Below are 20725 nucleotides of genomic sequence, written 5' to 3' on the forward strand. Positions count from 1 at the left end.
ATGTTGAGGCTGTCATTTTTAGCATCTACATGGATGTTAAAATCACCCAGAATAATTATTTTTATCTGAGCTGAGCACTAATTCAGATAAAAAGTCTGAGAAATCAGACAGAAACTTTGTGTAAGGCCCAGGTGAACGATAGATGATAACAAGTCTGGTTTATGAGTTTTACAGCTGGGGTGGGCAAGGCTAAGCATCAGGCTTTCAAATTAATTAAAAGTCTGTCTTGGTCTTTGGTTCAGTAAAAGGCTGGTGTGAAAAATTGCTGCCACACCGCCCCTCGGCCTGTGCTTTGAGGTTTCTGGTAGTTAGAATGACTCGGGGTGTTGAATCATTTAAACTAACATAATCATCCTGCTGCAACCAGGTTTCTGTAAGACAAAGTAAATCGATTGTCACAAACAAGGATGCTGTGGACTCAAGAGCAGACTCAATTGCTCGAACTATGTACAATTTATTTGAAGGAAAAAAGTACTTAAACAAGGCTGGTTCTAACAGAAACTATACACAGGAACTGAGGGAGACCAGAGGATGGAGAAACGGACGTGGAACACAAGAAGAACACGGGCGGGAACTTCTGCAACCACAGGAGAGAGGTTTTACTGATCTGGAAAACAATTAAAGGGCTGAGGTGAGTGGTACTAGTGGAGAGTCTTGTGCTTACTTGAAAACACCGGCTATTAGGCAGAGGAGGGGTTACCGTGGGAGCGTCCCAGGGATGGCTGAGAATGCGGGGAAGCTGGTCCAGGTTCCAGGGTGTCCAGGGGAGAGGGATCCACCGTTGAAGTACGGGCTGGAGGGCAGGCCGAGGAGATGGTGAGTGTGTAGTCCTAGGGTTCTAGGCAGACTGGAGAACGGAGTGGAAACAGAACCAGCGCTGCTGATGAGCACGACGGGTGAAGTATCTGGAGAACACAGGAGACGGAGAACACATTAACCCACGATCCAGGCAAACGGAGTCCAAACACAGCGGAGGCCAAGTTTACCACTAGTGGGAGCAGGACGAACTGGCGAGGAGTGGCAGGCAGCGCTGGCTTAAAAACCCTCCAGATGGAGGCATGGAAATTGGAAGCAGGTGATGAGCTGGCCAACTCCACCCCAGGGGACGGGCAACAGGAACCTGGACCACACCCGACCAGACACTCCCACGGCATATGACATCGATTTGTTGATCAATTATTAAGTCATGTACTAACAGAGACTTGGAAGAGAGAGACCTAATGTTTAATAATCCACATTTCACTGTTTTACTCTTTGGTTCAGATGTGAATACTGTATAGTTCTTTCTTTGTGATTTTTTATGTTTGTGTTTTGTCTGTTTGGGAGCTGACACAGTCTCTATGGAGATGGGTTTTGGGGAGGGTAACAGGAGGAGAGAAGCTGCAGAGAGGCGTGTAAGACTGCAACTGCTTCCTAGTCCCAACTCTGGATACCCCTATTTTGGAGGGTTTAATAAATTTGTCCATAATTGTCCAGCCTGTCTCAGCTTGTCTCACGATTGTTTCTTTCACTGTTAACTATTAGTTTGCTGTTCCGTGTGAAGGTGTGGGCTTTGCTATGGATCAGTGTGAGCAAAGAGAGGAGGGAGTCCCTCCCTCTGCATCCACTCTGTGTGGGGAACATGAGAGCCAGACCAAAGCTCAGAGGTGAGAGGACCGTCTCTCACTATCAGGACTCTTCTCCATGTCACAGCTCAGCACTCGCATCACTGCTCCATCATTATTCACACTCAAAGCTCTGTTTGTGTTTGTGTTAGACCAAAGCTGTGGCTCAAATCACACTCTGCTGGACCTGAACATGAACCCAGCTCTGTGTCTGTAAAGAGTGACAGCTCCTACGGAGTACTGGTTAATTATAAAGAACAATGGTCTTCAAAAAGTTCTAAAAGGTACTGTAAGTTTTTGTTTTCATGTACATGTTTCAGAAGACAGTGAGTCAGGGCGCTACACCAACATGAGGTTGGATTAAACAGTTAGAGAGATACAAATTTTACACTGACAGAGTGGAACTTCAGTGTTCTGAATAAAGATATTACAACAGTCACCTCAGGCCCTTAATACTGTAATCTAGACCCAACAATCATAATCTCCTATGAGAAAGTAGAGATAGTGTCTGTCTCCTGAATCCAAACTGGAAGCTGGTTGCACAGAAGAGGGGCCTGAAAGCATCATGAACACAGAAATTACATCCTGATTGTTTCCCAGTAAACCTCCTCACTGGCTTCCTGTTTTTCACTACTGCTCTTTGTCTCCACATTACACTGCTGTAACCTCTGTGAGTCCAAACTGATCAGAGATGCTCATGTCTGACCGATGAGGCAGTGATGTCATCACTCAAATCTGTGTGTGTGTTTTATGTAGAAGAAAAAAGCTGTGGTACAAATCATACTCTGCTGGATCTGAACCTGAACCCATGTCAGCGAGCAGCAAACATCATATTAGACCGAAAAAGAAGCCCTTATTTGAAAAACAGTAAGTCTGTTTATTATACAGAAATAATTAATCAATTATTATTCAAAAGTTAGTATGTTATGACCAGAGCAATGTGTGTAAAATGATAACATGGCCCATATAAAGCCAATGAGTTAAATAAAGCACAGCTCCACTCTTTGCACTGCTAACCACTTTGCTTTAAAGTTAACGAGTCTGAGTTAAATTGCTGCTGCAGATGTTAGAGTTAAACATGTCAAAATTACATGTCTCAGTTCCCTGTGAACCAATTACTGTTCTACTCCTGCGACCTTAACCCTTGTTAAAGGTAAAAAAAAAAAAAAAAAAAAAAACTCTTTGAAAAGTACATGTTTAAAAAAATTAAGTTAAAAAATCTTCATGTCTAAAGATGGATAAAAATACTTAAGAAAAAAATCCTGATTGAGGTTGTCATAATTCATGCAAGAAAGGGTTAACGTTCACTTTATACAAATCAAGGTTAATCTCGGCGCACTTTACAAAAACAACAAGGTCAGTGTTCAGGGGGCCTAGGGGCAGGTATTTGGGGGTGGACCCAAATGCAGACACAAGAGGACACAGTGATGAGATTTAATAAACTTCAATAAAGCAGGAATGTAGCAGATGTCTCTGAGGTGATGTAGAACAAACTACAGAAGTGAGAATTTGTAAAGTTAATAACAATCCGTGTGGGGTCAGTGGGGTGGATCAGAGAGCGTGGAGTGGTGGAGGTGTGCTCCAGAGAGAAAAGGAATGTCAGTAGATATGGAGACAGAAACTATTATTAAGAAGGGACAAGTCCGAGTTCAGATTTCAGAAAGATTAGAAATGAGTAAAGACAGTTTGGACATGTGCAGAGCAGAGACAGAGGATGTGAATATGTAGCTGCCAGGCAAGAGGAGAAGTGGAGCTCATCATCATTTAAAAACACAACACGTCTTCCACCTGTGCTCTTAAAGCACTTTAACTCTGTGGTTTATAGCATCAGTTAACAAGCGGAAGCCGGACTGTAGCTCTATGTCATCAACTTCTTCTCTCACAACCTGTTAAATTTCAAGTTCTTTTACTGATTAGTACTGATTTGCATGTTGTGCACAGCCAATGCAGCACAGTAGCCCCAAGCTTTAGGTGATGAGATAGGAACAAAGTAAATGTGGGGCAGAGATTACAATGGTGAAGTTAATAATGTTACTAATTCTCCTCCTTCAAAAAATAATTCAATAATCATAAAGTTTGATACAGTTTGTTTTGTGCTGAGTCTTCTCGTTCTTCTGTATTCACTTCTTTCACAGCAATATCTGTGTGTGTGTGTGTGTGTGTGTGTGTGTGTGTGTGTGTGTGTGTGTGTGTGTGTGTGTGTGTGTGTGTGTGTGTGTGTTGTGTTTAAGGAAAAAGACACAGAGCAGCTTGGACTCTGCTGTAACAGAAACTGGACCTGAATCAAGCTGCGAGTCCGCGAAGCGCGAACAGACGAAAGACAGACGCAGCAAATTTCAGAGCTTGCCTTTGTCTAAAAACTAGTAAGCTTCACTGTGTGTGTGTGTGTGTTTGTGTGTGTGTGTGTGTGTGTGTGTGTGTGTGTGTGTGTGTGTGTGTGTGTGTATACGCGCGTGCATTTGCATGTGTGTGTTTGATATAGTTTCTTGTGCCCACTGGTTTTGTTTCGTTATGCTGTTGCAAAAAAAAAAATGTTATACTAAAGTAAAATTAGTATTCACACATTTTGAGAGCAAAGGCCTCATAAGTGGAGTTCATGACGGTCAGATAATCCTCAAAAAGCTAATATCTGTCTGGAAACCCTCTTCTTGGCTACACCAAGAAATTCTGTCCATAAAACCAGAAGTAAAGAGCAGCCTAGGTGCAGGTCATGTGTTTTTACACACAGAAAAAAGCAGCTCCAAGAACACTAAGTACAATTATTTGTGTGACTGCAGATTACAAGAACGAGCTGGAAGAAACATAGTGACATGCGATAGCGTCATATAAAAGTATAGAGAGTAAAGGAGAAGATTTAGTGCTCAGTGCATCATTGGAGATCCTTCCTAAGGACTCCTTCGGTGTGCCTCCTTGTACTGAAATCATGCCTCCACACTAAGTTTTTACCTTACATACCCTACTTTTTTTTCAGTGGATGTTTTATGCTGAATTTTTCAGTGGAGTGAGTTACATCTGTGTACTTCTAACAGTGTCCTTCAAGAAAGTCCAGACGCACAGCTTGTACCCAGCTGTGCATCCATAAAGACTTTTGGGTCTATGAAACGGGACATATCTTTCCAAGATGGACCCCAGTCTGTTGATAACAGGTAAGAATATAAGAATTTCATTTTGCTTCCTCCTTGAATACATCATATCCAACATGTAGATAAGTAAGTCCCCAAAAGTTGATTTTGATTATCTGGATGTAGCGTTTTCAGTGGGATTGGGGAAACCTGCAGTCAGCTGAGACTGAAGAAGTCACTTGGATGAGTGATGAAACATTTCTCCCACTGAAAACACTACATCCAGATGAACAGAATCAACCTTTTAGGATCACATCCAACAATGAGAACAGTATTTACTTTGTTTCCATCAGAATTTATTATAAAAAGGAACCCCTTAAACAAACTGTACTTATACTAAAGTTAAATGTGTTTTGCAGTGTTGACCAGCATTTCCTGCACCATCAAACACATCTGGACTACGTATTTATGGTGAGTGGAAGTCTAGATTGTTTTCTAGAAGTCAAGTAATAAAACTTTATTTTATTATGTTCCAAAACCCCACTTCCAAACCGTGACTTCCCTCCGTGACAGCTCAGCAGAATAATCCACTATAGGGGTCTTTAACACACATTAGTCAACGACTGTACTTAATGGGTTTGACGTTTAAGAATCCCACGCCGACTGGAGCTCAGCCACCCTCTTAAATCCAGTGCTCCTGACAACGGTAATCAGCTGCCCACGGATATCGAGCAGAAGGTGTGGCTGCCTCCAGCGCAGGAATAATTCCGGGGTAGCAATCCCTCCAGCAACCCAAAACATCCGGGAGCGCGGACGTAAATAACATACACACGAGCACACACACACACAAACACACACAGAGAGACGGAGTAACAGGAGAGAGATAACAGAACACAATAAATACATGAGCCTTTATTTTTATTATAACTTCAGCAGCTGAGTGTGGTGGTAGCACTGTTGCCTCACAGCAAGAAGGTCCTGAGGTCAATTCCACCATCTGGCCAGCGGCTTTCTGTGTAAAGTTTTTCCTGTGTTTGTCTCTGGGTGCTCTGGCTTTCTCCCACAGTTCAAAGACATGCAGTTGTTGGGGTTAGGTTAATTTGATTCTAAATTGCCAGTAGGTGTGAATGTTATCTGTCTCTCTGAGTTAGCCCTGGATCAAGGCGCACGCTGCCTCTCACCAGTGTTGGTCAAGTTACTTGAAAAAAGTAATCAGTAACTAATTACTGATTACTTCCCCAAAAAAGTAATCCCGTTACTTTACTGATTACTTATTTTCAAAAGTAATTATTACTTAGTTACTTAGTTACTTTTTAAAAACAAGATTTACAACCTGAATAGGTGATAAAGCGATAGATCTTTCAGCCCAATTCTGCTTTTGCTGCATAATCCATCATACAAAATGTAATCAAATGGAAACGTCTCTTTTTAAAACTTGTTTTATTAGTTTTAATCTTTTAACTTTATGCATCAAGCAAACATTAAATTATATGCAACATTCTCTGACTGGAAGAAATTTGTTTAACATTTAAACCTATTTTCTGCACATTCCAGCACATAAAATAAAATATTTTTTTGTGTTTACACTCACTCTTTCAAATAGATGCAAGTAAAACACAGCAGAAAATAAATAAAATCAAAGACTAGCGGTCCTGTTGCTCTATTTTCACCTGTATAGCAGGAGTGGGGTAGGTGGAGGTTTGCCCTGGTGCAGGTGAGCCGCAGCGGTCAGTGGAAGAATCCGAGAGTTTCTCTGTTAATTTCCCATTACGTGGTAGCGCACTCGGTGCTTGCTTGGAAGTTTAGGGGGTTTTTTCGCTGTAAAAAGAAGTTTTCTTCCCACACACAACGGACACTAATGTTTTTGTCACTTTTTATGGAATCAAACTCAAAATAAGTTCAGTACTTCCACGCTTTAAACGCTGCATGCTCATACTCTCTCCCGCACTCGATATATTATCCATTGTTGATCTGCACACAGCTGTTGTCACGAACATTGCACTCACTTACGTCACTGTCATGAGACATTCTCGCAAAAAAATCACGGTTTTAGTAACGCAATAACGTAGCGTGCTTACGGGAAAGTAACGGTAATCTAATTACCGTTTTTGCAATAGTAATCCCTAACTTTACTCGTTACTTGAAAAAAGTAATCGGATTACCTATCTCATCTCTGCCTCTCACCTCATGGAATCAGCTCCAGCTCCTCTGTGACTCAGATAAGTGGAAGAGGGAGGATGAATGGAAGCAATGAATAAATTCTGGCACATTAACTGTAGTGTATTATTACAAAGGTGTACATTTCTCTTCAGCTTCAACTGAAGTTAAACAACATTTTTCTGGGTTCCAGATGTTGGAGGAAAACATTTTCAGTTTTGTGAAGAATGAGCTGAAAAAGATCCAGAACATTCTGAGTCCAGGTTACCCCAAAAATGCAGAGAATCTGAAGGAAAATGAGGAGGTGTTGGAATCTGACGAGGAGGAGAGGAAGAGTACCAGAGAGTCATTTCTGAGAATTACAGTGGATTTCCTGAAGCGCATGAAGCAGCAAGAGTTGGCTGACCGTCTGCAGCGCAGTAAGAGAATTTTAACACAATGGAAAGCAGAAAAAGAAGCAACATAATAAGTTGACATTTCAAACTCTGTTTGTATAGATTCTACACATCTCCATCACATCTATGAAGTTTTCTGGCAGAAACAGTTGGTTTGCAACTGATGGGCTGAATAGATTTAATGGACTGTGTTTAAAAAAAAGTTTACATTTTATTTAGCTTTATTAACTTGTCATTGTTTTTATTTTGTAGGAACTCAGACTGCAAAGTGCCAGCGTCAAGTCAAGGCTAACCTAAAGAACAGGTTCCAGTGCGCTTTTGAGGGAATTGCTAAAGCAGGAAATGCAACTCTTCTGAATCAGATCTACACAGAGCTCTACATCACAGAGGGAGGGACTGCACAGGTTAATAATGAACATGAGGTCAGACAGATCGAAACAGCATCCAGGAAATCAGACAGACCAGAAACAACAATCAGACAAGAAGACATCTTTAAAACCTCACCTGTTAAAGATAAGCCAATCAGAACAGTGCTGACAAGTGGAGTGGCTGGTATTGGGAAAACAGTCCTAACACAGAAGTTCACTCTGGACTGGGCTGAAGACAAATCCAACCAGGACATCCAGTTCATGTTTCCATTTACTTTCAGAGAGCTGAATGTGCTGAAAGAGAAAAAGTTCAGCTTGGTGGAACTTGTTCATCACTTCTTTCCTGAATCCAAAGAAGAAGATAGCGGCAGCTTTGAAGACTTCCAGGTTTTGTTCATCTTTGATGGTCTGGATGAGTGTCGACTTCCTCTGGACTTCCACAACACTGAGACCCTGACTGATGTTACAGAGTCCATCTCAGTGGATGTGCTGCTGATAAACCTCATCAGGAGGAACCTGCTTCCTTCTGCACGCATCTGGATAACCACACGACCAGCAGCAGCAAGTCAGATCCCTCCTGACTGTGTTGACATGGTGACAGAGGTCAGAGGATTCACTGACCCACAGAAGGAGGAGTACTTTAGGAAGAGATTCAGAGATGAAGAAAAATCAAACAGGATCATCTCCCACATCAAGACATCACGAAGCCTCCACATCATGTGCCACATCCCAGTCTTCTGCTGGATCACTGCTACAGTTCTGGAGGATGTGCTAAAAACCAGAGAGGGAGGACGGCTGCCCAAGACCCTGACTGAGATGTACATCCACTTCCTGGTGGTTCAGGCCAAAGTGAATAATGTGAAGTATGAAGAAGGAGCTGAAACAGATCCACACTGGAATAAAAAGAGTCGGAAGATGATCGAGTCTCTAGGGAAAATGGCTTTTGATCAGCTGCAGAAAGGAAACCTGATCTTCTATGAATCAGACCTGATAGAGTGTGGCATCAATATCACAGCAGCCTCAGTGTACTCAGGAGTGTTCACACAGATCTTTAAAGAGGAGAGAGGACTGTACCAGGACAAGGTGTTCTGCTTTATCCATCTGAGTGTTCAGGAGTTTCTGGCTGCTCTTCATGTCCATCTGACCTTCATCAACTCTGGAGTCAACCTGCTGAGAGAACAACAAACAACATCTCTGCTGTCTAAAGTAAGACCCAAATCTAAACTCAAACATCTCCACGAGAGTGCTGTGGACAAAGCCCTAAAGAGTCCAAAAGGTCACCTGGACTTGTTCCTGCGCTTCCTCCTGGGTCTTTCACTGCAAACAAATCAGACTCTTTTACAGGGCCTACTGAGACAGACAGGAAGTAGCTCACAAACCAATCAGGAAACAGCCCAATACATCAAGAAGATCAGTGAGAATCTGTCTGCAGAGAAAAGCATTAATCTGTTCCACTGTCTCAATGAGCTGAATGATCATTCTCTAGTGGAGGAGATCCAAAAGTCTCTGAGTTCAGGACGTCTCTCCACAGAAAAATTGTCTCCTTCTCAGTGGTCAGCTCTGGTCTTCATCTTATTGTCTTCTGAAAAAGAACTTGAAGTGTTTGATCTGAAGAAATACTCTGCTTCAGAGGAGGCTCTTGTAAAGCTCCTGCCAGTCATCAAAGCTTCCAACAGAGCTCTGTAGGTGGATCTGTGAATAGGTCAAAGAAATTGGATATTTTTTATTTTGTATGACTTAAATAAATCACTTTGTCTTCATTGGCAATTGTTCCCCAGGCTCAACAGATGCAACCTTTCAGAGAGAAGCTGTGAAACTCTATCCTCAGTTTTCAGCTCCCAGCCTTCTAGTCTCAGAGAGTTGGACCTAAGTAACAACAACCTGAAGGATCAGGGATTGAAGCTGCTATCTGATGGACTGCAGAGTCTACACTGCAAACTAGAAACACTCCGGTAAGGATACAATTAATTAATGTTTAGATTTTGACTTATTTTAAAGGTTTTTCTTTAATGTTGTGTGATTTAATCATGATTCAATCTCAGTCTGTCAGGTTGTCTGGTAACAGAAAAAGGTTGCGCTCCTTTGGCCTCAGCTCTTCATTCCAACTCATCCCATTTGAGAAAGCTTGAGCTAAGCAACAACAATCTCAAAGATTTTGGAGTACAGCAGCTTTCGATGGCACTTGAGAGTCCTCACTGTAAAATTGAATCTCTGAGGTCAGAATATAGCCAACTAATGTTCATTTGAAAATGTCCAAATGTTGAAATGGGTGGCCAACATCTGTTTTTTGTTGTTTTTGTTTTTGTTGTTTTGTTTTGTTTTATTCTTTGTTTTTAACTTCATGACCTCTATTTATCCAGTTTGTCAGGTTGTCAGGTCACAAATGAAGGCTGTGCTTGTTTAGCTTCAACTATTAGCTCCAATCATTCTCATCTACGAAATCTGGACCTGAGCAACAACAATCTGCTGGATTTAGGAGTCAAGCTGCTTTCCGCTGGACTAAAGAGTCCACACTGTAAACTGGAAACTCTGAGGTCAGAATACAACTGTCTTAAATCAATCTTAATGTTCAGCCAATGGTGCAGATGGTCAATAAGTGTAGGTTTTTCTTTACTTTCTGCTTGAATTTTATTTTTATTAACTCTAGTCTATCAGGTTGTCTGGTCACAGACGAAGGGTTTGCTTCTCTGGCCTCAGCTCTTAGTTCTAACCCATCTCACCTGAGAGAACTGGATCTGAGTTACAATCATCCAGGACACTTAGGAGTGGAACAGCTATGGGCTGGAGTAAAGGATTCACACTGGAGACTTGATGTTCTCAGGTACAGGAATATGACAAGATCTTAAAATTTCTTTTCACAGATGAACCACAGAGGTTTCCGAAGAATGAATCTACATCAAAAAAGAAGTTTATACTTTTCACATTTTTTGTGTAATATATTTCTTCTAAATAGACTGGTTAATGGTCATAATTATGTGCAACATGCATCTATAATGCAGAGTATTCTTTTGTGAACTTTGTCAATAATCCAGTGAAATACACTGGATTATTATCATGATACGGTTATAAGTAACACAACCAGGTTTCAAAAAAATGGAAACTGAGGTCAGGGTACAGCTGTCTGTTAAATCACTCTTTATGTTCATGATGGTGCTGATGGTCATCCCAACTCTTCTTTCATCCAGGGTGGAGCATGGTGGAGCACACAGGTTGAAACCTGATGTTAGAAGGTGTAAGTTTGACTGCTGAAAAAAAGCAACCTGTCAGTTTGTCTTTAAATGATATTTTTGTTAGTTATTATTATGTCTCCTCTCTTCTTCCATCAGACTTCTTTGAACTTGAACTGGACACAAACTCAGTAAACAGGAAGCTCAAACTTGCTAACAACAACAGGAAGGTGATAGTGGGAGCGGAACAGTCGTATCCTGATCATCCAGACAGATTTGATACCTGCTCTCAGCTGCTGTGTAGAAATGCTCTAACCGGTCGCTGTTACTGGGAGGTCGAGTGGAGTGGGGGGGTCTTTATAGCAGTAAGTTACAGAGGAATCAGTAGAAAAGCAGATAGGACCGACTGCAGGTTTGGCTGGAATGATCAGTCCTGGAGTCTGAGCTGCTCTGATGGTGGTTACTCTGTGTGGCACAATAACAGGGAAACATCCATCTCCTCCTCCCTCATCAAGAGCAGAGTAGGGGTGTATGTGGACTGTCCTGCTGGCACTCTGTCCTTCTACACAGTCTCCTCTGACACTCTGATTCACCTCCACACCTTCAGCACCACATTCACTGAACGTCTGTATGCTGGGTTTAGACTTAGGTCATATGACTCCTCAGTGTCTCTGTGTTCTGTGTAAGAGTCTTTGGGAAATGACCGCAGCTTCAGATAATGTTGATGATGCATGATGGTTCACTTGGGTTTCCACTTGAATCACTCTTTGCGCTCCGTCATCTTCCGTATCTACGCTGGACGACCAGCTCAACACTAACCACATATCTTAGATAAGCGGAAATTACTAGAAGTAGTCTTACCATTACTAACATCTAGCCATCAAAAAGAAGATGGTCATTGTAAAAGTATTAATCTTCAGGAACTAATAGTCAAAACACAAATTTTAAAATAAATCAAAAATAAAAGGTAGGCAACAGATAATAATAGATGAAATAAAAGATGAAAACATACCATGACCTTACATACAACGTACCAAAAAAGCTGAGTGAATCTTGAACTACAACAAATTCTTCACCTAAAGAGACACATCAGTGACATCACTGATATGTCTGTTTAGGTGTCTGTTTGGTTTGGTGAGGGTTAGGCATCAGAGTTACCTTTGACTGAAAAAGTTAAAAAATTAAAAATCAATGATTCATCACTGACAGACACAATTATTCAATACTGCTAGCTCACATGAAATAATTCATGTGTGCACTACTACAGACTTCACAACTGACTCTAACGTGACTCTGACATTGTAACATTAAAACAGTGTTAGGAGATCTATTTTTGTGAGACCAGGTTTTTTGTGCCTCAGCACAGATGTTTATTAGAGGTACCTGCTTCCGTTAGAGAAATGTGGGCCTGTTTTAAAGTCTGCCATTGTTTCTACACTACCCGTTGTTGTGAGAGCCTTCAGCAGTCACAGCTGAGTCCACACAGCATTGCAATAATGGCAACCATCACACAGAGGGAGGATGTATCCCATTTATCATGCTTATATTATTCACTCTCATTTTTTTTCTCTTTGCTGCAGAGATGTAACAGTGTGACATCTGTCGCTATCCAGCTTTTCTATGACTGAAGTCAAATTCATTCGTTAAAATCCAAATAAGCACTTAACACTTAAAATACATAACCAACCCAAACTGAATTATAGTAACCCTGTTTAATAACCTCATGAATACAGGTCATAATTTATTTATGGTACTTTTAAACATATATATCTATGTTCGTTTGGTAAGGCAATAACATGAACTGTCAGTTATGTTGATCATTTGTTTTTGTGATAGTATGTTATTTTGAATTATGGGATTTATTTTCCTTTCCAAAAGGAATATTACTGTATCCTCTTGTAAAGGAAGCATTAAAGTACAGATACCTTTATGTTGGTCCACTCCCACTCTGTGAGTTGTCTTTACTTACAGACCCTCAGCAATAAATGCACTTCTATGTGATTTATGAATGATTTTGAAAAGTGCTTTATTGTTTGTTTGTTATGTTAATTTTACTGTTATAGACACTGTCCCTGTGTCCTCCAGTCTGTGAATCGTAAAATGTTTCAGGAGGACAGAGGACACTTGTAGGAGGAGCTATAATCCAGGACACTTAGATCTACACTTTACATAATTGTTTTTAACCTTGAACACCTAAAAGAAGCAGCCAAACCCCGGCCATGACGAGAGTGTCCCTTTTTTTTATACGTTATTCTCTCTCCTCACCCCCAACTGGCTGCAGCAGATGGCCGCCCTTCTGTGAGCCTGTTTCTTCCTGTTAAAAGGAAGCTTTTCCTTCCCACTGCCGCCAAAGTGCTTGCTCATAGATCGTTGGCATTTTATCTAAATTGCTGTAGGGTCTTTACCTTATTATCAAGCACCTTGAGGCAGCTGTTGCTGTGATTCGGTGCTATATAAATAAAAGTGAACTGAATTAAATTGAATTTTTATTTTTGTCATTTTACGTGATCTGCCCTTCATTCTTTGTATCTCATTGTGAAATTTTAAAAATGCACAGCCTGTTGTTTTAATTTAAAGTAGTTCCATTAAAAAATATTGGACACTTTTATGCCTGTGAGACATTAATAAAGCAGTAGTGGGGTGGGCTCTGGCTTTTCTCTTTCCCTACTCTGTACCTTGACTTCTCCCCCATCTCCTGCCTGTGGCCCAGGAATCAACCACAGGTCTCCATGCTGAAAATGTCTCATTTTCTAAAATGGATCTGTCAGAGGAACAATAACTGATGCTGACAGGTGTGTATAGATGTGTTTTTAAAGTATAAACAAATAGAACAATAAAATCAAACTCAATTATGAGCTGTCCCTCAGAGAAGGGCTCATCTCAGACTCATTTAAAACTAAAGAAACTAACCTTGAAGGCTTTCCTATGATTCCTGTCATGTGAAACTTTATTTTCTCATTAGATAAAACTGTTCAGATTTAGGTCACATAACTTCCAGACTATTTTCACGGCCAGAAGCCGTCACTGTGGAATGCTCTGAATATTGATCCAAAATCACAGGAAGATTCGGCTGATACAGAGTTTCAGTCTCTCTGTCACAGAAAACACGGAGGATCGTCCAAATCGAACTTCAGTATTTAGATTCTGAAGTTCAGGCTCATTAACTTTATGAGGGAAACATACTTTGTTCTTATGATCTGGACCTACTTGTCCCACTGCTCCAGCACTGAAACCCTGTTCACTGTGTTCAGAGACCTCTGGGGTGTTTGTCTCCGTCGGGCTTAAACTCTAAATCTCTGCTTTATAATCTGCGCAGGAAAAGGGGGTGTGTCTCTTTGCTTTACCTTCTTCCGCATTTATACATCCGGGTCACGCACGTGTTTTTCCGGTGCCACGTGACATAAACAAACGGCACGCGGCGGGTGTACGTGGGTTAAGTCCCGATTGTGAGTCTTACCGGTAACAAACAGATCCCGGATGTTGGAGAGGCGGTTAGCATGGTGAAGTGTGTGGTTTCTGGGTGTCCGAACCGCGTAGCTCACTACACCCGGGGGGCCTTCCAGCCACCCCCCAAGAGGTTCTTCAGCTTCCCCAAAGACCCGACTCGGGTCCAGGTACGAGCTCCGCTGCGTGTCCGCTGGCTTTGTATGAAGGAGATTTACTTTGAAAAAAGTATTTTATTATCCTGAAAGAATTTCCAAAACATTCAAAGACTTTTCCAAACATTTCCTTCTAAACCCTGAAAATGTTTTCAAACTCAGTTTGCAAACATTACCAGGCTCACGTTATTACCAGTCTTTGTTTGTTTTTAGTTTTAAAGTAAAGAAATGGTTTGGAAACTTTATTTTGGTGCTTAATGTAAAAGGCGTTATCATCATCACCTTTTTTACAAACACATGAAAAGCAAACTGAGTGAAGTTAGCAAGTAAAAGTAAGTAAGTGAGTAAAATTTTATTTATATAGCACCTTTCAAGATAAAAAATCACAAAGTGCTTCACATAAGCTAAAACATAAAAATAAAAATCAACCAAAAAGCAACTGTTGCTGTGTGCTGTCATGAAACACTGATTTAAAACATGAACTAATAATGCTGGTTTTTAATTTCATTAGAGATGAGTTATTGTAGTTCCTACCTGACCCTCAGAATCACGTTTTTGTGTGAAGGTATATTTCATGAAGCCTTGACCAGTTTCGACTTCACACTGTGAATATTTTATGAGAGCAGGCTCTCAGAGTGCATTGAGGGGGTTAAAATTTGGCATTTTTATTAATTATTCAGACACTTTTGAGGGTCCCTAAGTTTATATGTACAGCAGATATCCATGTGACGCTCTGTTTAAAAACTGCAACCACATCAGTTTTGTTCTCAGGATCACTGAACGCTGCGATCACAGAGCGTTGCTTCCTGTTCCATAAGACTGCGTGCCCCTTTGTTTTGCTGCTGTAGCACTCAGATCAGCTCATCCCTGAGTGACCTAAAGCTGTTTGATCAATGTGACACATGGTTACTTTCAGTGCTGACTCTGAAGGAATCACAGCTCGAAGACGATCCTGGAGGTAAAATTGAGACCTTTGAGGTTTGAAGGATCAGAAACAGATGAAACATCAGGCCTCATGCCTGGTATGTGCCGGTGTGAAGTTAAAGTGCTGCATGGCTTCATTAAATGTACTCAAGTTATTGTCCATGAACAAAATCAGCTGATTCTGAGGGCGTGCGGTGGCAGGCAGATGGAATAAAAGTTGAAATAGGCATTAGAACTTTGGTGTAGGTCATGAAATCACTGTGTTGAGGTGTGGTGCAGTTTCCCCTGCAGTGCCTCATATGGGGTGATCAGGTCCAACTGACCTGCAGTAACTCTGGCGGCTGTGCTCAGGTTTGGCTGGCCGCCCTGAGGGAGACGCACAGGCAGGACTCTGGAGAGGAGCTCTTAATCTGTGAAGACCACTTCCTGCCGGAGGACATCTGCAGAAAGGGAGTCACCAGTGATGCCATTCCCCTCATGCCCCCTTACCTGGATGGGCAGCTGGGTCTGCTCAGCGCCTGGGAGGTCGATTCCTCCGAGGAAGACGAGCAGTGGCACGCCGGAGGCTGCAGTAACGACAGAGAGGAAGATGAATTTAGAGAGGAACGTCCGACTGCACCGAATCCACGGCAGCAGGTGGGAGTCTGTTCTGATTTGGTTAGTTGTGATTTTTCAGAAACTGCTGAGGTTGAACTGAAGGTTTCTGTGGATAGCTGCATGCTTTGGACAAACTGCACACACGCTGCATATGTGCAGAAACATGACAGCAGCTTCACTGTTAGTTGGACATGAAGAGTAATGAGTAGCGTGTTGACGTCTCCTGGGCGTGTGCAGATAGAAACATTTCTCTGATAATAATTAGCTAATATTTTAAGAAAATGAATCATCTTTGAAGCTGTGAAATAAAAAAGTATGTCAGAAACTCTCTGATAAGATTTACTGCTGTTCTCTTTCATAAATCTGGTTCAACTCAATCACCAAATTAGAAAGGTCAATTAACTAAAAGAAAAACTAAAGTAAATACAGTAAAAACAGAAGTGGCCCTAAAATTGAGCCCTGTGGGACGCCTAATGACAGAGAAGCAGAAGACAATTCAGAACTGAGAAGGGTGGCGGAGAAAGTTCTGTCTGCCAAGTGTGACCTAAACCAATTAAGTGCAGTGCCACCAATGCCCACTAGATCATTTAATCAAGATATTAGACTATTGTAGTCTACTGTGTCAAAGGCAGCTGTTAGGTGAAGCAAGACCAGAACAATGTGGTTACCAGAATCACATGCCAGAAGGATGCAATTAAAGAGCATCAATGCACGGGCACCAAGCAGGCATCAACAGGATCCAGGGGTCGCTGAGACACAAAAATCTTGGGAACAATCCGTGCGCTGTTCGGAAAACAGCAGAAGAATTCCTTGGTGAAACTTCAGCTTCACTGAGCACTTCATTTACAGTGGCAGCGATGACATAGAGACTTGGTTTCATGAATGACATGGGTCACAAAAGCAGAGCGACAGATGAGCAGCCCTCTCACACTGGCGCCATTATTCCAGCCAAATTCAAAGTCATCGACATGAGTCAAACATAAAAAGCCAAGGCTCATTCATCAATCATCTGGTTTCCATTTTTTCTTGCTCAGCCATCGTCTTTTACACATAAATAAACTGCCCCTCAGTAGGCTTCCAGAGGATGGCTAATCAATGAAAAGTAGTACAGTAGTGCAGCTTTAAAGAGATAGGAGCTTAAAAAAAAAAAAAAAGCTGCTGCAGAGGATGAACATGTCAGTCATGCAAAGCTGCCCTAGTGAGAAACATCGGAGCTTATCTTGACTCTAATGTGATTCGATTGATTCATTTTATAGTTTCTGTTTTCCAGGGTCCGGGCTGGGATTGGGACGATCCTGCCGGGGCTGACAATATCAGGTAACTTACGTCTCTGTGTTTTGTGTTGTCTGTTAATTAAAGTAAAAAGTCCTACCTGCCTCTCGCAGCTTGTTAGTTCAGCATAGTCTCAAATGCAGTCTTCTTTTCTTCTGCAGTGCTTCCCTCCAGCAGAGCAGCGAGCACGGTGAGTCTTAGTATTCTACTCATTTCTAATCCTGGACTCTACTGCAGTACCTTTGCATGATTGTTACTAAATCAGACACAGTTTTGGTGAAAGCTCAGTGCTGTGAAGTAAACGGCTCCTTTGTGTTCAGGCAAACCTCTGGGCTCGTTGACTCACGGTTTCCTGGAGCTGCTGCTGGCAGCTCCTGACGGCTCCCTGGACGTCAGGCAGGTGGCCGCAAACCTGCAGACCTCTGTGCAGCAAGTGCACGCCATCGCCAGGGTCTTGGACGGCATCAGCCTCATCCAGAGAGAGTCGGCCCACAAGATCAAGTGGATGTGAGTCCTGAACGAGAGAATGATGGATGTGTTAGGATCTGCCTCGCTATCTTTTTCCATAAATTAAGTTTTTATGTGATTCTAATTTTCCTCCAGTCAAATTTGTGCAGGTTTGTTCTGTGGTGCAGTTTTTGAGTGCCTCTCACTGATAAACAGCAGGTTTGGAGGGAAGTTAATCCCCTTCAGGTTAAATTGCAGGTTAAATTGCAGGTTAAACGCGGCCTGCAAGGAGACTGTGAGAGAAGCTGAAGATGTTTTTTCCAGTTCGGGTTAGGAGTTGGTAGTTCCTCTTTTAGCATGAACCTTCTCTGTGTGCAGAGGTTGGAGCTCCATCTCCAGCTTCCTGTGGAGGAACCAGCAGAAGTTCCATAGAGAGATTCAGAAGCTGAAGCTGGTGGAGGAAGCGCTGGACGGCTTTATCAGAAGCTGTGCCCAGCAGCTTTTCAGCCTTACGGACGACGTGGAAAACTCTTCATATCCTTCCATGTGGGACTGAGGTCAGAGGTCACCCCTCTCAGAGGCCGTCAGCCTCTCGACAGGTCGCCGTCCTCCAGCTCCTCATGCGAGCTCCAAACATGTGCCGAGTCTGGCCCAGGGTGTCCTGTTGAGCCCATTTTCCTGGATTATTATGGTATTTTAAGAAAGTAGTAGGATTAGCATTCTCGATTTCTGTTAGCTGAAAGAGTCATCTCCAGAAATATGAAAATAATAATGCAGAGACCCTGGGTTCAGTTAAACTGCAGGAAAAATCTATAATAAGTCTGAGAATCAGTCACATCGTTCAGCATCAGGTATATAAAAGTGCCTTAAATCTACAGATTTTTGCTCTTTTCTTTAAAGTGAGAAGTTTTCTTTAACCCTTTTTTACGCTTGCCTATGTGACGTTCGAGGACATCAGTCGACTTGGAGTCTTCCGGGATCAGACGGCCATCATTGTCAAAGCTCCCGAGGACACTAAGATGGACGTTCCTGCTCCCACAGAGGTGACGCAGAGCTCAGACGGCCACGTCTCTGCTGGCTCAGTCATTTATAAGTGTGTCTGTGTTTCTTTAGGAGAGCGTTGAACTCCGTCTGAAGGCAGTGAAAGGTCCCATCTTGGTGATAACCTGTGAGGTTGGCTCGGACGACGCTGTGACCTCTGACCCCATGCAGAGTATTACCTCGTTTTTAACTCTGAACGAAAGCCGCATCAGGACGACGGCGCTGCACGAAAGTATGAAAAGAAACCCTTGCTTTTTCTTTTGGCTCCGATGTTGAAAAAGAATCTGTCAAAAAATTCCACATCCAGATCTCCTCTAAAGGTTAATGACTAAACCCCAGCCACCTCTGGTTAAAGTTTCCATGCACATCTGTCCAGAACTTTTTTTTGTCAGTCGTGCGAACAAACAGCAATCGGCCAATTGGCATCAGTGCCAACCGCGAGCACGTGAGGTCGCTGTGAATCCTGCACACAGAACGGGATGATGTCAAAGGATTTCACCTGCCTTCTTTTCCTGATGTGTTTGTTATGAAGATGTTAGTATCGCCACTGTAGTGGCTGTAGCTCAGGCGGCAGAGCAGGTCAGCCACTAACCAGAAGGTCGGTGGTTCGATCCCAGGCTGCTCCAGGCTGCATGCCAAATATCCTTGGGCAAGATACTAACCTACTGGTGGTGGTCAGAGGGCCCGGTGGTGCCAGTGTCCGGCAGCCTCGCCTCTGTCAGTGTGCCCCAGGGCAGCTGTGGCTACAATGTAGCTTGCCATCACCAGTGTGTGAATGTGTGTGTGAATGGGTGAATGACTGAATGTAGTGTGAAGTGCTTTGGGGTCCTTAGGGACTAAGTAAAGCGCTATACAAATGCAGGCCATTTACCATTTCACTTCAGTGTCCCTCAAAATGAAGATGTCACTTTGAAGCTGCAGTGAAAATGACTCTGCAGAGCAGCCTCGACGTTTATTTCTGTTGTAGTGGAGACGAATCAGCGGCAAATAAAAAAAAAAAAAAAAAACACAAACAAAGGTTTCAGATGTTTGATGACTTTTCTCCAAAAAAGGTTTAAAAAGCCTTTTTTGTACTATGAGATTTACTCTTTACAGATTTACACGTTAAAGCTCCCTCTGAATCCAGAGCCTCATCATGTGATCACATCACTGAACCACTAACTCACATTATGGTCAAGCCAAGAAAACTAGTTTCCTCCATCTTTACTGTAATGAATGGTCGATTGATCTGTCACCACATCTCTCCTCTGTGTCACTGCAGCTACATGACTGGCTCATTTATTTCCAGGTTCAGCTGTTGATTGGCTCATTTGGGAGAGGGGGGGGGGCAGCTTGTCTCTGGTCTCATTTCTGAAGTTATTCTCTGTGTTTGCTGTTTTCAGGGTCACTCACTGACCTGGAGAGCTCATGAACACCAGCTGACCTCCAGGGGGCGCCGGCGTGTTGCTGCATGTGTCTGATAAATGCACACGGGGAGAACATGAGGAGGTATCTGCTGACGGTGGCTCACTTTAACTCACGCTCGATGATGTGACGACATGACAGCAGCAAGCTCCTCCTACCAGAGGAAACAGTCTGAGCACAGGAAAGGAAAAAAAACAGTTTTCATCTGGACCAATGAAACGGCTTTAACCTGCTGAGCTCAGTTTGATGCACAGTGCCTGTATTTCACTGTTTGTCTTTCTGTCCTTTGCTTTGTGTTTTTAATGTATAAATGTTTACTTCTTCATCTCACAAATACCTCAAATATACTTGGACCAATAAAGTTTTACTTTAAAGTTGTGAATCACTTCCTGTTTTCATTCATGAGAAAAAAGCTCCAACAATTGTTGAGCAGCTGAATGTCTGAATGTACTCTGTTCCTCCTTTTAAAATTCCCTGAAGTGCACAGCTGGAAAATCAGAGGTAATAATAAAGGAGTTTTTTAGTGGCATCAACTAGAATCTAGAACATACCATAAGCATTTCCAATAAAAATAAATGCTTAACAAATGGTCATAATATTAATGGTTCAAAAAGAAAAACTTCATAATAAAAATAAATGTGATTTCATGTTCTGTGCTTCGGCTTTTTTATTTTACCACACATTTTGT

At 42.2% G+C, this 20725-nt stretch overlaps 2 protein-coding genes and 1 long non-coding RNA gene across 3 annotated transcripts; all 3 read left to right on the forward strand.

Annotated features, from left to right (window-relative positions):
* The first annotated feature begins 1557 nt into the window (after positions 1-1557).
* LOC134643778 (NACHT, LRR and PYD domains-containing protein 3-like) lies at positions 1558-11439 on the forward strand. Its single transcript, XM_063496331.1, has 11 exons — positions 1558-1646; positions 1757-1878; positions 3083-3120; positions 5096-5137; positions 7017-7242; positions 7471-9268; positions 9365-9538; positions 9947-10120; positions 10234-10407; positions 10772-10818; positions 10913-11439. The coding sequence occupies exons 1-11, from the start codon at positions 1558-1560 to the stop codon at positions 11437-11439; spliced, it is 3411 nt and encodes a 1136-aa protein (XP_063352401.1).
* A 2750-nt stretch (positions 11440-14189) lies between these two features.
* Positions 14190-18281, forward strand: LOC134643810 (transcription factor E2F2-like). The gene is made up of 6 exons (XM_063496383.2): positions 14190-14367; positions 15628-15912; positions 17144-17190; positions 17307-17335; positions 17466-17652; positions 17971-18281. The coding sequence occupies exons 1-6, from the start codon at positions 14251-14253 to the stop codon at positions 18146-18148; spliced, it is 843 nt and encodes a 280-aa protein (XP_063352453.2). The 5' UTR covers positions 14190-14250; the 3' UTR covers positions 18149-18281.
* Positions 18282-18525: 244 nt separating this feature from the next.
* Positions 18526-20485, forward strand: LOC135933810 (uncharacterized). Its single transcript, XR_010573947.1, has 3 exons — positions 18526-18635; positions 18706-18865; positions 20016-20485. It is a non-coding gene; the product is annotated as an uncharacterized LOC135933810 (long non-coding RNA).
* The last annotated feature ends 240 nt before the right edge of the window (positions 20486-20725 follow it).

The sequence above is a fragment of the Pelmatolapia mariae genome, linkage group LG15 (assembly GCF_036321145.2).
Source record: "Pelmatolapia mariae isolate MD_Pm_ZW linkage group LG15, Pm_UMD_F_2, whole genome shotgun sequence".
NCBI classification, from domain to species: domain Eukaryota; kingdom Metazoa; phylum Chordata; class Actinopteri; order Cichliformes; family Cichlidae; genus Pelmatolapia; species Pelmatolapia mariae.